The 16,666-nt window shown below is 40.9% G+C and overlaps 1 protein-coding gene and 1 long non-coding RNA gene across 2 annotated transcripts; both read left to right on the forward strand.

Moving 5' to 3' along the window:
* Positions 1-1,053: 1,053 nt before the first annotated feature.
* On the forward strand, positions 1,054-5,049 carry LOC112078688 (uncharacterized). The gene is made up of 2 exons (XR_011478798.1): positions 1,054-2,510; positions 2,544-5,049. It is a non-coding gene; the product is annotated as an uncharacterized lncRNA (long non-coding RNA).
* Positions 5,050-7,738: 2,689 nt separating this feature from the next.
* LOC112078689 (PR domain zinc finger protein 14-like) lies at positions 7,739-15,838 on the forward strand. The gene is made up of 8 exons (XM_024144838.2): positions 7,739-8,443; positions 8,984-9,037; positions 9,126-9,286; positions 10,826-11,096; positions 11,422-11,624; positions 13,792-13,893; positions 14,625-14,844; positions 15,040-15,838. Exons 1-8 carry the CDS (start codon positions 7,804-7,806, stop codon positions 15,213-15,215), a joined length of 1,827 nt encoding a protein of 608 aa, XP_024000606.1. The 5' UTR covers positions 7,739-7,803; the 3' UTR covers positions 15,216-15,838.
* The last annotated feature ends 828 nt before the right edge of the window (positions 15,839-16,666 follow it).

The following is a 16,666-nucleotide window of genomic DNA, read 5'->3' on the forward strand; positions in this document are numbered from 1 at the left end:
GTTAACAACAGACAGATGTACACACTGTAACCAGTTAACAGACAGACGATGTTACACCACTGTACCAGTTAACAACAGACAGATTGTACACACTGTACCAGTTTAACAACAGACAGATTGTACATACTGTACCAGTTAACATACAGATTGTACATACTGTACCAGTTAACAGACAGATTTACACACTTGTACCAGTTAACAACAGACAGATGTACACACTGTACCAGTTAACAGCAGACAGATTGTACACACTGTACCAGTTAACAGACAGATTGTACACAACTGTTACCAGTTAACAAACAGACAGATTGTACATACTGTACCAGTTAACAGACAGATTGTTACACCTGTACCAGTTAACAACAGACAGATTGTTACATACTGTACCAGTTAACAGACAGATTGTACCACACTGTACCGATTAACAAATGACAGATGTACACACTTACCAGTTAACGACAGACAGATTGTACACACATGTACCAGTTAACAACAGAACAGATTGTACACACTGTACCAGTTACAAACAGACAGATTGTACACACTGTACCAGTTAACAGACAGATTGTACACCACTGTACCAGTTAACAACAGACAGATTGTACATACTGTACCATTAACAGACAGATGTACACACTGTACCAGTTAACAAATGACAGATTGTACACACTGTACCAGTTAACGACAAGACAGATTTACACACTGTACCAGTAACAAACAGACAGATTGTACACACTGTACCAGTTTAACGACAGAGAACAGATTGTACATACTGTACCAGTTAACAGACAGATTGTACACACCTGTACCAGTTAACAACAGACAGATTGCTACATACTGTACCAGCTAACAACATACAGATTGTACATACTGTACCAGTTAACAAAACAGACAGATTGTACACACTGTACCAGTTAACAACAGAACAGATTGTACACACTGTACCAGTTAACGACAGACAATTGTACATACTGTACCAGTTAACAGACAGATTGTTACCACACTGTACCAGTAACAGACAGATTGTACACACTGTACCAGTTTAACGACAGACAGATTGTACATACTGTACCAGTTAAACAAACAGACAGATTGTACTTACTGTAACCTGTAACAACAGACAGATTGTACATACTGTACCAGTTAACGACAGACAGATTGTACATACTGTACCAGTTAACGACAGACAGATTGTACACACTGTACCAGTTAACGACAGACAGATTGTACACACTGTACCAGTTAACTGACAGACAGATTGTACACCCACTGTACCAGTTAACAGACAGATTGTACACACTGTACCAGTAACGACAGACAGATTGTACATACTGTACCAGTTAACAACAGACAGATTGTACACACTGTACCTGTTAACAACAGACAATTGTACACCACTGTACCTGTTAACAGACAGATTGTACATACTGTACCAGTTAACAGACAGATTGTACATACTGTACCAGTTAACAGACAGATTGTACATACTGTACCAGTTAACAGACAGATTGTACAGACTGTACCAGTTAACGACAGACAGATTGTACATACTGTACCAGTTAACGACAACAGATTGTACACACTGTACCAGTTAACGACAGACAGATTGTACACACTGTACCAGTTAACAGAACAGATTGTACACACTGTACCAGTTAACAGACAGATTGTACACACTCGTAACCAGGTTAAACAACAGACAGATTGTACACACTGTACCAGTTAACAACAGACAGATTGTACACACTGTACCAGTTAACAACAGACAGATTGTACACACTGTTACCAGTTAACAACAGACAGATTTACATATTGATTTGGGCCTTTTCTCTTCTTTTGCCCTGTCTGGTCTTTATTGGCTGTAAAAGCAGAGCGTGTTTTATGTGTTTGTTTGAGAAGAGGAGAGTCTGACCTTGTCAGAGTCGTTGATACGGTACAGGAGAGAGCCTTCACCCAGGCTCTATTGCGGGGTGTAGGTAGGTAGGTATGCCTGGGGGGTGGCGGCTATGTATACAGTGTACAGATTATCGCTTGCTTCTCAGCCTTGAGCGTATAGCTAGCAACCACAATAGAAAGCCAGGACAAACTGCTCTGGTCCGTCAGTGTGATGTACGTAAACAAGCCAATAACAATTACTTCAGAATCTTACGTTTTGATTTTGTTTTGTTGTGCAGATTCTTTCCTGGAAACACATTGTTTGCTCTGCGGTCTGTCTGTTAAAACACTGCTCATTTTTATTTTCAGTTATAATATATATAATATATTTAAATCTCTCTAATCCAAATGATACGTTCATGTTAGAGATGCAGCAGCAGTGTAGATGGGAGGAAGTGTGGTGGTGGCCTTACTACCCCTCATGGTAACACACAGGGTGCATCCTAAATGGACACCATGCCCTACATACTTTTAACCAGAGCCCCTGCATCAGTCCTCGCCCCGTCGTAGTGACATCATATTCCCTCGCCCCTGTAACGGGTATAATGACATCATATTCCCTCGCCCTGTAACGGGTATAATTGACATCATATTCCCTCGCCGTCAAGCAGATAATGACATCATATTCCCTCGCCCCTCTAGCAGGTATAATGACATCATATTCCCTCGCCCCTCTAGCAGGTATAATGACATCATATTCCCTCGCCCCTCTTGCAGGTATAATGACATCATATTCCCTCGCCCCTCTAGCAGGTATAATGACATCATATCCCCTCGCCCCTCTAGCAGGCATAATGACATCATTTCCCCTCGCCCCTCTAACGGGTATAATGACATCATATTATGGTCACTGTAGATCCTTTGTTGAGTCACAGTCAGACCTCATAACTACATCTTTCCACCAATCCTGAAATGCTGCAGCCTGGTCCCCGTATGATTGTGTTCTTGCTTACTCCATTGTTGTCATCGTTAACTCAACTTGGCATGACCATTAGTGACAAGGAGTTGGCATGATGGCACAAACAGACTGGTGCTCACGCTAGCAATGTTGACATTACTTATGATAATAAGCCAGACATTACTATGGAGGACAAGCCAAATATCCCATGCCGTGTAAATGGGGTTATGAATTCCACCAGCCTTTCGTTACATTGATGATGAAGGACAGAGGCGGACTTGGCTGTGTTTCATCAGTGTCAAATGAAACAGGCCCCCAAACAGCTGAATCCACCCCTGCTGAAGAGGGTAAAGGGTTTATCGGCAGCCCAGACAGTATGATAGTCCATCACCCTCAGAGAAACATGCAACGCCACCTCGTAGTGTGTGACTGTCTGTATGTGAGGAGAGATTGCTGTGTGTGTGTGTGTGTGTGTGTGTGTGTGTGTGTGTGTGTGTGTGTGTGTGTGAGACAAAGTGCAGTGTGTGTGTGTGTACAGCATAAAAAAAAGTGTATTTGATGTGGGATCTGAGATAAACTGAATGTATTGTCATGGCTGACCTCGGATCAGAATAGACTGGAAAAGCTGCGATTCAGATGACACCCTTTTTCCTTATATAGAGCCCTATGGGCATTGGTCAAAAGTAGTGCACTACATATGGAATAGGATCCCATTGGGGATACAAGCCCACTACTGTGGGAAGCTGTAAAAAAAAAAAAATACTATTCTCAGTGGATTGTTAGTTCTGGAACTGCCCAAACCTGAAGTTACTCATAAGACCTGGTCTGAGAACAGTTTTTAGATGTTATTTTATTTCCCTTATTGTTAACAGTTTGGGTCAGGAGGGAGAAAGCTGATCACAGATCAGGGTCCGTATTCATAAATCCGGATCGGTTTAGCCTTTTATATTATAATGAAAAGACAAGTGAGGGGGGGTAGTGGAACCTGATCTGAGATCAACACTCCTTCTCTCAGATGATTTCTGAATACTGTACTTTGGGCTAGCAGTCCCTTTTGAACACTGAMGTACAGTAACACTTTGTCTGTATGAGGCATACGGGTCCTAGTATTCAGTGACTCTTATGTATAGTTCTATGTTATGGGCCCTGTCTCAGAATTTAAACGCTGTATTTCCTCTGTTTTGCTGTACGATCGATTGATTGATCACGATTTGTCGAGATGTATCACTGTCGATCARAGTTTTTTGATAAAAGCTGGATGTCATTGCTGAGAATTGACTTACATTTTTTTAAAGAATAGCCAATTCTAAAGAAATCCCTCTTATCACCACCCCTCTGCCAATTTCCAAAGATTGTTAAGATTTTGAAATGAATATAAGCCATGAGGTAATGTTTTTTTTTAAAAAGCATTTATATCAGGACTTGGAGCAAAACAACCTTTTTTTGCCCCTCAAAAAAAATATCATACAGGCAGTGAATATAAATCAATTTACAACAAAATAATTCCTCTCTATACCTTTTAATTTGGGAGATTTTTTTTTTAAATGCCCTGTTTTTGTATTGTCTGCCAGTTTTCTTAGAGCTAAAAATGCAAGAACCCTTGAAATGCTAAAAAAAAAAAAAGAACTAGCATATTGCCTTAGATTGTCTGTTCTCCTTGTATATTTTAAAGCTATCTGTATCATATTTGTATTGTGAATATGTACATTATTGAAATGGGGGGGGGGGGGCATCATTGATCAACACATCTCAGTTGCTGAGACAAGCAGTCTCTCTCTTTCTTATCTGTGATTGGTTGAAGGCTGTATTATTTGTATAATTTCATACCCCTCTCCCCCAACTGTTGTCAGTCTGCTATATGGAAGAAAAAAAAGATGATGCAATGGGATATTGAAGCAATATGTAATATATTCTATGAACTTTCTGGAGAAAGAAAGCCTACAGTGTTGCGCGCTGCTCTGAGATGTATTTCCCAGCTGTGTTGTTCACAAGAAACATCGCACTGTTTGTTCCTTCGTTCCACCCGTCACTCACGCGTCAACGTTTGTAATCTTTAGTGTGGAGCATTTTATGCAAAAGTTAGATATGCCGGCAGAAGTTTAAACACAGTTATATGCAAGTTGTCAACTAATAAGGCTTCGCTGATGCTATTTGCAATTTTGATGTTGAATAATACCATTGTAAATAAAGAATTGTTACTGCAACATTTTAATCTAGTTCCGCTATATTATTGAATCGTGTTTTTATAGATACTGCACTGTTTGAGGGGAGAGTTTGCAAGGAAGCTCTTCGTTGTCTTACTGTGTAGCCTACAGTATGACATGCTCTGTGTGTATAACAAATACACTTTTAATACGATTTTGTTTTGTGTTTAGATGCCAAAAGAAGGATGATCCTGAAAGTGGAGATATTATTTAAATTGAATGGATGGGTAATTGAAAGCTAATTGCGTTGAGTGTTTGTCACATACTTTGCAAGTTGTTGAACGCATGCGTTAGATTGGACGATGCGTTTAGATTGGACGATGCGTTTAGATTGGACGATTAGATTGGACGATGCGTTTAGATTGGACGATGCGTTAGTACAGCTGTGATGCGACTCAGTACTGTGAGTAACTGGGACACGGGGAAGGAATGAAGTGTGACTGGGATGGGTGCTAGTGGTGCTAACGTTATTTAACCGTTTAACAAATCAACACACATCTGTTTCCATATTGCCCTGTTTGAATTGTTCGTTTTATCAGCTCTTGCGTGATGCTGTTTTGTAAATGAATGAGGATTAAATTATTAATGGTTCTAACATTAAATCGATTTGTTCGTTTTGTACTTCAAACACTTACAGATTTATTTTCCAGTGSCATAATAACAGCAATTTACGGTCACTTTTATTTAAATTAAATATTTCGGAATGATTACAAGCAAGCAACATAATCAAATAGGCTACATAGGATTTCAGCATAAACCTTCTTTTTTTTTTTTTTTAGAAAACAAATGTTTTATAGGCTGCTTCGTTACAATCATCATTATCTTAATTAACCATCCCCATCTAAATTTATCGAAAAGAAGTAATGAGGGGACATAAATCGAGTTGACATTCGATTTTAAATGAGTTGTTTCTCTCAATGGGGTTTGGGATAACTGTAGCCTTACCAATGGGCCTACCAGAATATTGGTTTTGGGACACGTTTATTTTAAACATTTTTGATGACGCCAATAAGGCGGTATTGTGTTCGCGTGTGTGTGCGTGCGCGTGGGGGGTTTATAATGTAAAAAAAGGTGGAATCCTCCCGGGGTTTGAGACGCAAGCAGGGTGACCATAGCTACTCTCTGACCAATAGCAGGAGTGCAGCATCTCGAGACCTTTTTATGAGTCCGGTACCATGAACCGTTCTGTATACAGCGTTCAGTTCAGTAGATCCACCGGAACAACAAAGGCACACGGAGGGTATCCTACCTGCTCCTGTCMCTCCTCTACTTTACCCTCATAGGATTCTATCAGCAAGATAAAGCGGCACACACTTGTAGCCAAATATTCGTGTTTTTGTCTTTGGACAACAACAACAAAAATCTTTAAATTGGGAACTTCAGATTTATAAATAATCTCCTTTGAGGTAAGTCAGATTTTAAAATGGATCCTTCGCAAAAAAAAATGTAACTGCTTTAAAATATTACTATATTGCTATGTGTAAAATCGCGTTTGACCTATGTAATTAGGCAACATTTTAAAATATTTCTCATCACTTTCCTTCACTATTTCTATAGGCAATTTGATGCAGAAATGATSCATTTATAGCGCTCTTATAACCGGTTGTTAATAGCCATTGAACCGGTCTCGCCCTAATGCTTTTTAAAGGAGTTGTGACTTGCGATAGCTTCATTAATGTTGACCTCTACCGCTGACCTGGTGTTCTTTAATTTGYGTGTCATGACCCTGATTTGTCTCAGTTACTGCTGGCTACCACCCACCCACTACCCGCCCTGTGACGGGGGGGCCACGGCCCCTACAACTCARACTGCTCGTTTACAGGGATGCACAGTCCAGCACCAATTTAAAGTAGTTTATTCTGCAGGCTCAGGCACCAAATTAAAGATATTGACGAACGTCAACTGTGTGTTTTGCGAACTGGAAAAAATGCCCAAKCGGCTGTTTGTTTATATTTATTGTAGATTGTAAGTGCTGTGAACGCAGTAAGTTTGGTTTTAAAAAATCAGTGCTCTCAAATTTAGGAATACGTTAAGTGACGAAAAATACGTGTATGACTTTTACATTTACATTTACATTTAAGTCATTTAGCAGACGCTCTTATCCAGAGCGACTAATATAATTAGTTTTAAGATGTTGGAACTATCCGTTCCTGCAGAAATTCGATCTTGTTAAATTGCTGTAGCCATATAATATTTKTATTCGGCTAATAGCGAATAGGTGAAATACGATTTTGTATTATTCTAATAGCCAATAATAGGTGAAAGCAAATTAAGATYTTTTCATATTGTGCGATAATTGAAATTACAATCTTTTCCTTTCGTTAATTGACATGAATATTGTGATTCAGGCGTATAGCAATGTTGGCATTTCGTTCAGCAGTCCTGTGATTTGACAGAAATACAGTATATTGATGACTTAAAAAATAAAAAAAACTAGCCAACAATTAATTGTATTCTCTTAAATGTATTTTGAGCGGAAATAGGCCTTTAAAAAGCATGCATAATTTGTTCGTTACCAAATTCCATTATTGTAGCCTAATTTATTTAATTATGTTCCCTATTTGAAATTGCTTTATTAATCTTCAAATAATCARCTAGAAAATAAACTTGAGAGATAAAACTTAAATTGAGAAAAATATTTGAGGTAATTMCTGGAAATAAAGCTAACATTTCTCCACCTCCATCTCTCTCCAGGCCGAATCGCTACAACGTCGACTATTCCTATTCAAATCATCACAGATTGGCTCTGCGCCCCCGCCTGCTGTGATGTCTCTATCCAGCATCCCCACCGTGAAGGACAAGCCGTTCCACTCCAACCCCCTGAAAGGCAGGCCTGTCCGGGGTTCTGGTTACTACGCTGCCCCGCTGCCGGGAGCCCACCACTACATGGACATATTCAGGAGCTCTCACCATCTCCTTCACCCGCTCAAGTCTCTGGGGCGGCTAGTCACCGACACCCAGGGAGTCATGCCGTTCAATTTCACCACCGGAACACCCTCGTTCTTCGGCAACGGCGGCCACCAAGCCACCGCCGTTAACGTTCTTCACGAGCAGATCTTTAACGTGTCGCACATCCCGTACTTCAACCGGATGATGCCGGGAGTGGGACACACGATTTACTCCAAGCACGAGGAGCTGGCAGCGGTGGTGACCGAGCACGCCACCGGCCCGTTATCTGTAGGCCTATCAGACTTCAGCAGTCCCGCCTCGAACAAGAGGTCCTCCGCTCCCTCACCGTCTAAAGAAAGTTTATTCCACCTCAGGGGAACCGAACTATCACCGGAGAAAACGCGCACTTATAGTTTCAGCGAGGACGACCTTTTCATGGTGCTGTATGGATATTCCCGGAGCCAGGAGCAGAATTCCGGCCAAGCCATCTCCGGAGTAGCCCTGCTTGGGAACTCAGGTAGACAGATACAGCCTTTTGAAATGGTGGCGAAACTACAAAAGTTAATTTCCTTCAAGGAAAATGTGTGTGCTAGCTTCAGCTGTCCAAAAGTATGTTCGGGAAGAAGTTTACATTGTTAGATGCGGGGCGGTTGGTGGCCTAGTGGTTTGACCATTGGGCCAGTAAACGAAAGGTTGCTGGATCGAATCCCCGAGCTGACAAGGTAAAAATCTGCCGTTCTGCCTCTGAACAAGGCAGTTCCCCGGTAGGCGGTTAAGAATGTTTTCTTAGCTGACTTGTCTAGTTAAATAAATGTTAAATAAAATTAAAAAAAAAAGATGCAACAACCACTTGGGGCTGGATAATTAATCAGTATTTCTAGCTGGGACTTTATGGTTTACCTATATCATGAAACCAAACTGTCAATTCCAGGAYGCTTCATCTAGGTCTGAGAAACCAGCTCATATTGTCAGTCGTCTGTGTTTGATTTGTAATGTTCACCATTGATGACCAGCATCATTCACCAGCATCATTCACCAGCAACATTCTCTTCAACAGTTTGCAACAGCGAACAACTCACCTTGGAAACTGAGGCGCTTGGACTTCCAGAAGGTAATCTCTCTCTCTCTCTCGCTATCGCCCGCTCTGTGAACTTGTAAAAGGGTGTTAAATTTAACGTGTTTTTAAATGTCACTTACAGGGTTATCTATCCACCAGACAAGTTACGGCAGTTTGTCCCACTACGGAGTTTACGCAGAGAAGAGCGCCGTCACCAAGGGAACCCGGTTCGGCCCATTTCAGGGGAAACTGGTCAATACCAGCGAGATCAAAACATATGACGACAACACGCTGATGTGGGAGGTCAGTTATTATATGATCTTTATTTTGTGTGTGTTATTTATCGTTAGATAAACGTTTTTTTTTTTACTTTTGTGTTTTATGTTGTCCATTAACCAGCTGTGCGTAATAGTAAACTCGTGCGTAAATGTGGGCCTAAACGGAGATGCTTGATTTCCAATTAAATCACCCCCTGTGCAGTTAAACAATTTGTAGCCACATCAACGTCTGTGCCGTATAATAGTCATATGCGCTCTTAGGGAAAGAAAATGTTCTTTGGAGTTCTAATATCGAACATGTTGCTTCTTTGGACGAAATGAAAGAACCCTTTACTAAAAAAGGTTAGGCCTATATAGGACCTTGAGAGTTCTATCTGAGAGTTCTATCCCTACCCAGAGTGCAATGTGGATTTGAGCAAACAACAGCTAACAGAAAGCGAACACAGTCACATCACGCTCGTGAAATGTCAGCTAACTAGCTCCCTTTTCATTAGGTTTGAGCTGTTTTGAATTTGGCATTTATATCCACATTAATGATGCTGCTGGTATGATTTCGCCAGGTTAGAAAAAATGACTAACTAACGACAGGTTACCTCTCTATGGCAGAGGGGAGATCGAATTCACATGTTACAACATTGTTGCCGAGGTCGGAGCGGCAAACAGCAAGGTTCATACCTCATGCTGTTGCTAACTAAATGCTAGCAAGAGAAAATAATATATTTAACGAAAGTTAAAAAAAACTCTTAGATTAAAAACAAAAAAAGGGTTCTATATAAAYACCTTTGSTCAATTCAAAATGTAACTGCCATTCAAGCATGAACGAGCAAGAGGACAGTGATTAAACTTGCAAAAAGACTACCAGTAAGACAACAACAAGCCGTACTGTACTGGTCCATAAAGAAGTCAGCCAGACTTGTTAGCAGGATTGTCATGGGCCCTCATTCAAACAAACAAATACGTCCCGGTCCACCAGTACATATTTCCCAACTATGTTGGTATGTAATGACAACAACATCTAAAAAACTATGCAGGTATTCAGCTGTTCATTATTTCATTGTTTATTATATTATATTCTTAGCTATAAATATTTAAATGTATTAGTAGTAGCCATAATTCATAAATYGCAACATACAGGGTTCTATATAAAAATCAAATCAAATGTATTTATAAAGCCCTTCGTACATCAGCTGATATCACAAAGTGCTGTACAGAAACCCAGCCTAAAACCCCAAACAGCAAGCAATGCAGGTGTAGAAGCAATTTTGGTTCCGTGATGAATCATCCTTGGGGTTCTGATCAAAGAACCCTGTGGTGAAAGGGTTCTATATAGGTGTTCCATATATAGAACCCTGTGGTGAAAGGGTTCTATATAGGTGTTCCATATATAGAACCCTGTGGTGAAAGGGTTCTATATAGGTGTTCCATATATAGAACCCTGTGGTGAAAGGGTTCAATATAGGTGTTCCATATAGGAAGCAAGCGATTAGAACCATTTTTTGTTCTGTAAGGGGGGGAAAATTCTAAGAGTGTAACAACAACATGTTCTCCATGTCCGTTGATCCAGGTGTTCAAGAACGGCGGGTTGAGTCACTTTGTCGACGGCCGGGGCTCGTCCGGTAACTGGATGTCCCTAGTGAAGTGCGCACGCTTCCCAGAAGAGCAGAACTTGATCGCGGTACAGAGTAAAGGACAGATCTTCTACGAGGCCTGTAAGGAGGTCCAGCCGGGCCAGGAGCTACTGGTCTGGTACGGGGACTGCTATGTTCAGTTCCTGGGGATTCCTCTCACCCTGAAGGACTCGCCGGAGGAGGGAAATACCATGATTCCACATGAAGGTAAGGACAGTTCATAAAGAATATAATTATTTTATTTTTCCCAGTGGGAACTTCATTTGTGGGTGGCATATATGGCCCGCATACCTATTTGCATGTTTAATATATTCATATACACTCTACTGGGGCCTCATTACGTTCTCTGATATAAACTGGGTGGTTCGAGCCCTGAATGCTGATTGGCTGACAGCCGTGGTATATCAGCCCGTATACCACGTGTATGATTTTGCTTAATTCTATTCTATAAGTGTATCAAATGTGTTTATTTCTAGAAACAACGACGCCACTACGATTTACCAAGYCGTTCCCTGATGTTTTCCTATTTCAGATTCTGGAGAGGGTTTTAAGTGTGATCGGTGTGGCAAAGTGTTCGCCTATCAATACTACAGAGACAAGCATCTGAAGTACACGCGCTGCGTGGACCAGGGCGACCGGAAGTTCCCGTGCCACCTCTGCAACAGGTCGTTTGAGAAGAGAGACCGYTTGAGGATCCATATACTACACGTCCACGAGAAACACCGACCACATAAGGTATACAGAGCCTTCAGAAAGTATTCATACCCTTTGATTTATTCTACATTTTATTGTGTTACAGCCTGAATTCAAAATGGATTCAATTGTTTGTTTTTTCTCACCCATTTACACACAATACCCAATAATGACTAAGTGGACACACTTTCTTTCTTTTTTTTATGTTTGCAAATGTATTGAAATACAGAAATACATAATTTCCATGTACGTAAGTATTCACACCCCTTTGCTATGACAGTCCAAATTGAGCTCAGGTGCATCCAAATTTCCTTCGAACATCCTTGAGATGCCACTACAACATGATTGGAGGTCACCTGTGGCCAATTAAATTGTTTGGACATGATTTAGAAACATTACCTGTCTATCTAAGGTCCTACAGTTGACAGAGCATGTCAGAGCAGGAACTAAACCATGAAGCCCAGGGAACTGTCTGTAGATCTCTGAGATAGAACTGTGATGAGGCATATATCTGGGGGAAGGGTATAAAATAATTTCTAGAGTGTTGAAAGTTTCCAAGAGCATCATTGGGAAATGGAACAAATATGAAACTACCCAGACTCTGCCTAGAGCTGGCCGTCCGAGCAGACTGAGCAACCGGGCAAGAAGGACCTTGGTCAGGCAGGGGACAAAGAACCCAATGACCACTCTGACAGAACTACAGAGTTCCCTTGGTTGAGATGGGAGAACATGCCAGAAAGACAACAATCTCTACAGCGCTGCACCAATCTGGGCTTTATGGGCGAGTGGCCAGTCGGAAGCCACTCCTGAGAGAAAGGCACATGACAGCACGCCTGGAGTTTGTAAAAAAATCCACATGAATGAATGATTCTGTGGTCTGATGAGACAAAAATGTAACTCTTTGGCCTGAATGGAAAGCACTTTATCTGGAGAAAACCAGGCACAGCTCATCACCCGACTAACACCCTCCCTACCGTGAAGCATGGTGGTGGCTGCATTATGGTATGGGGATACTTTTCAGCAGCAGGGACTGGGAGACTGGTAAGGAGGGAACAATGAATGGAGCCAATCCTTGACGAGAACCTGCTTCAGAGTGCAAATGACCTTAGACTGGGGTGACCTTAGACTGGGGCGACCTTAGACTGGGGCGACCTTAGACTGGGGCGACCTTAGACTGGGGCGACCTTAGACTGGGGCGACCTTAGACTGGGGCGACCTTAAGACTGAGGCGAAGATTTATGTTCCAACCCCAATCACACAGCCAAAGCAACGCTGGAATGGCTTCAGAGCAACAATGTGAAAGTCCTTGAATGGCTGCAGCAAAAGTCTAGACTGGGAATCCCATTGAAAATCTGTGGAAAGACTTGAAGATTGCTGTTCACCACCGCTCTCCATTTAACTTAACAGAGCTTGAAAAAATCTGCAAGGAAGAATGGGAGAAAATCCTCAAATCCACATGACTCAAAGCTGATACAGACATACCCAAGATGACTCAAAGCTGATACAGACATACCAAGACGACTCAAAGCTGATACAGACATACCCAAGACGACTCAAAGCTGATACAGACATACCCAAGACGACTCAAAGCTGATACAGACATACCCAAGACGACTCAAAGCTGATACAGACATACTCAAGATGACTCAAAGCTGATACAGACATACCCAAGACGACTCAAAGCTGATACAGACATACCCAAGACGACTCAAAGCTGATACAGACATCCCCAAGACGGTTCAAAGCTGTAATCACCACTGAAGGTGTTTCTACAAAGTATTGACTCAGCGGTGTGAATACTTATGTAAATTAGATATTTCTGTATTTAAGTTTCAATAAATTAGCAAAAATTTCGAAAAACATGTTTTCACTTTGTCATTATGGGGTATTATGGGTGAGAGAGAAAAATATATACTTAATTGATTTTGAATTCATTCTGTAATACAATACAATTTGGATTAAGTCAAGGGGTCTGAAGAGTACTTTTCTCTTACATTCTAGAAGCCCCTAAGTAATTTTTCTATAATTTTTTTTACTTCTCCTGCACATCTTGTGTCTTTATTTCTCACCATCTTTGTTTTTTTTTTTAAATGTTCTTTGTGTCTCAAAAGATGATAATAATCTATAAGTGAAGGGTACTGTAGTCCTTCCTTACACCCCCCCCCCTCCCTATTTCCTCATCCTTAATTCCTCTCCTCTTCCTTTCTAGTGCTCAGTGTGCGGAAAGAGTTTCTCTCAGTCTTCCAGTCTCAACAAACACATGCGCGTGCACTCTGGAGAGCGCCCTTACAAGTGCGTGTACTGTAACAAGGTAAGCATGGAAGAGAGTGTGTGTACCGTAACTCGGTAAGCATGGAAGAGAGAGTGTGTGTGTGTGTGCCGTAACACGGTAAGCATGGAAGAGAGAGAGAGAGTGTGTGTGTGTGTGTACTGTAACAAGGTAAGCTTGGAAGAGAGTGTGTACAATCCTCGGTGGGCGTGTGAGGTCAGACCCCGATGGAGTTCGAGCTCACCATTTTAGAAGCCCCCCCATTTTAAATGGTGCATTTTGGCGTGAGCCTCCTCGTTATGGTCTCCTCGTGCAGCCTGCAGGCACGCTCCACCGAGACACTTCCATGGTGATTAGCGCCAGATGTACACCCGCCCTGTTGTTCCTCCCTCTCCCCGAGATTACACTCTGAATTTACGGCTCTCAAAGGAACAGACGTTTTCTTTGTTGTTTTGTAGGATATGAGATCCTCCTCTTCGGTTTTTATGTAGGCCTAGCCTACTTAAATCATGTTGTTTAACCCCAAAAACCCTGTTTAACAATGTTATCTACTTGCTAGTGTTTTAAAAATCTCCAAATGATAAGGTAGCCTGTTTTGAAATCGAATTGACTCAAATGTCAGGCCTGGGTACCATTTTGTATTTATTGCCATGAAAAGTCTGTCGCGTTGTTGAAAGTAGAAAAAGTCAGTTACCTGAATATGATCAGAACTACTGAGTGCGTTTTCTCTAGTTCTACGAGTGTCACTCAAACGTCTATGTTCTCTACTCTAGGCCTTTACTGCCTCCAGCATTTTGCGCACGCACATCCGCCAGCACTCCGGAGAGCGGCCGTTCAAGTGTAAACACTGCGGGAAAGCCTTCGCTTCGCACGCCGCGCACGACAGTCACGTCAGGCGCACCCACGCCAAGGATAAACCCTACCCGTGCGACGTGTGTAGAAGCACCTTTCAAGAAGCGACAGAACTCAAGAGCCACATGAAGAGTCACACAAGTAAGGTTTGATTGTCACTAAATAGCCTACTGAAGGAATAGGACACGTTTGTACCAAGGTCTAGGCCTATGTCTTGAATGCAAAACCAAAAAAAAACAGGATAAATACAGAAATATATGGCTGTACTTATGTGTTGATTAATTACCTAATATGGATGTTCATTGTAAAAAAAAACATTTTTAAAATGATTGACAGAAAGACCCCTCTCAGAAAGCGCAGTTCACCCTACCATCTCAGTAAACGGATCTTTGGAGGATACAACAACGACGCTTTCAGTCACCAAGGACTGCAGGACGCAAAGACTGACGGAGGAGAACTTCTCGTACACAGGACTGGCGGTTCTGAACCCAGAATATCGACCCTGGAACTAAAACAATTCCATGGAATTAGAATGTGGCATTCTAGAATGTACCGAAGAAGTCTCGATTAGAGCTCAAAATCGTTGCTAGGACACTTCCAAAAGCATTTTTTTTTTAAAGATAATAACTATTGGAAYTATATTTAATACCACAACTTTACTGTATTGTATGACACACTGTAAATAACCTTTTTGTCAAATTTATTTATTTATTTGAATCTGTTTTGATGTAATGAGAATGCGTATTTTTTTTCTGTCRAAAATGTTTTGTTATTTGTGTTATTTGGTTAATTATTGGTGTTGATCAATGTAATAATGCAAGATTTTAACGAAATGTTACATAAAAACATGTATTAACGTTCGTGAGCACAATTTCTTATAGTTCAGCATTAAAATCGGCTTGTATTATTATTTTTAAATGCTGTGTACAAGTTTTTCATTTATACATGCATCCCTAGATTTGTATTAATTTAAACGTGTTAATTTATCGGCATACAATGTTTATACTACCTCTAAATCCATCCTATTTCGGTCTTTCATGGCTAACTGTGCTTTTCCTGACGGTCTGTTTCTTGTCTCTTGTGTATCTGTGTTTAACTGTTTAAAAGCATCGGCTTTCTAATAAATATCAATTAAATAATAGCATGAAAATAAGCTTTGGTTAGTTTGTTTGTAACGATAAAGCCTTTACATATGATATATTACACAAACAGTATTCGGATCGAGAAAGGACAACTGATGTTGATTTTACAATGTAATTGGCCTCTAACATATATTTGGGGACATATTTAATTAATTTCACATATTAGTGAAAATCGAAAATATTGAAACACAATTAGATAAAATTCTGGTTACACTACATTTATGCTTTTCGTTTGAAAACAAGACCCTTCCCTTGTATTTGATAAGGCTACTTATAGAGTTGAATAACTAACTGCCGGATGCATTTTCGATTCCCAGAAGAGTATAACAATAACATATATAATCCATTTATTTTTGAATTCATAAATTTAACCTTTATTTAACTAGGCGTGTCAGTTAACAACAAATTCGTTTTTACAATGACGGCCTACCCCGGCCAAACCCTCCTCTAACCCGGACAGCGCTGGACCAATTGTGCGCCGCCCTATGGGACTCCCAATGACGGCCGGATGTGATACAGCCTGGATTCGAACCAGGGTCTGTAGTGACGCCTCTTGCCCTGCGATGCAGTGCCATAGACGGCTGTGCCACTCGGGAGCCAATTGACGGTTATAACTTTTTAGATTTAACATTGACATATTTTGTTCAGACTTAATTTCATGATCAGTAAAATCGTTTTAGAGACTGTTCTACCAGGTAAGTCAGAGTTGCGACGTTTGAATGTAACGGGCTATAATGCAGATATCGACGATCTTAATGTATCACATATTAGAAGGATTCTTGTTGAATTTAACTAGAAGCTCATAAATTATTTTCTTCCGC

The sequence above is a fragment of the Salvelinus sp. IW2-2015 genome, unplaced genomic scaffold (genome assembly GCF_002910315.2).
Source record: "Salvelinus sp. IW2-2015 unplaced genomic scaffold, ASM291031v2 Un_scaffold6080, whole genome shotgun sequence".
NCBI lineage: Eukaryota > Metazoa > Chordata > Actinopteri > Salmoniformes > Salmonidae > Salvelinus > Salvelinus sp. IW2-2015.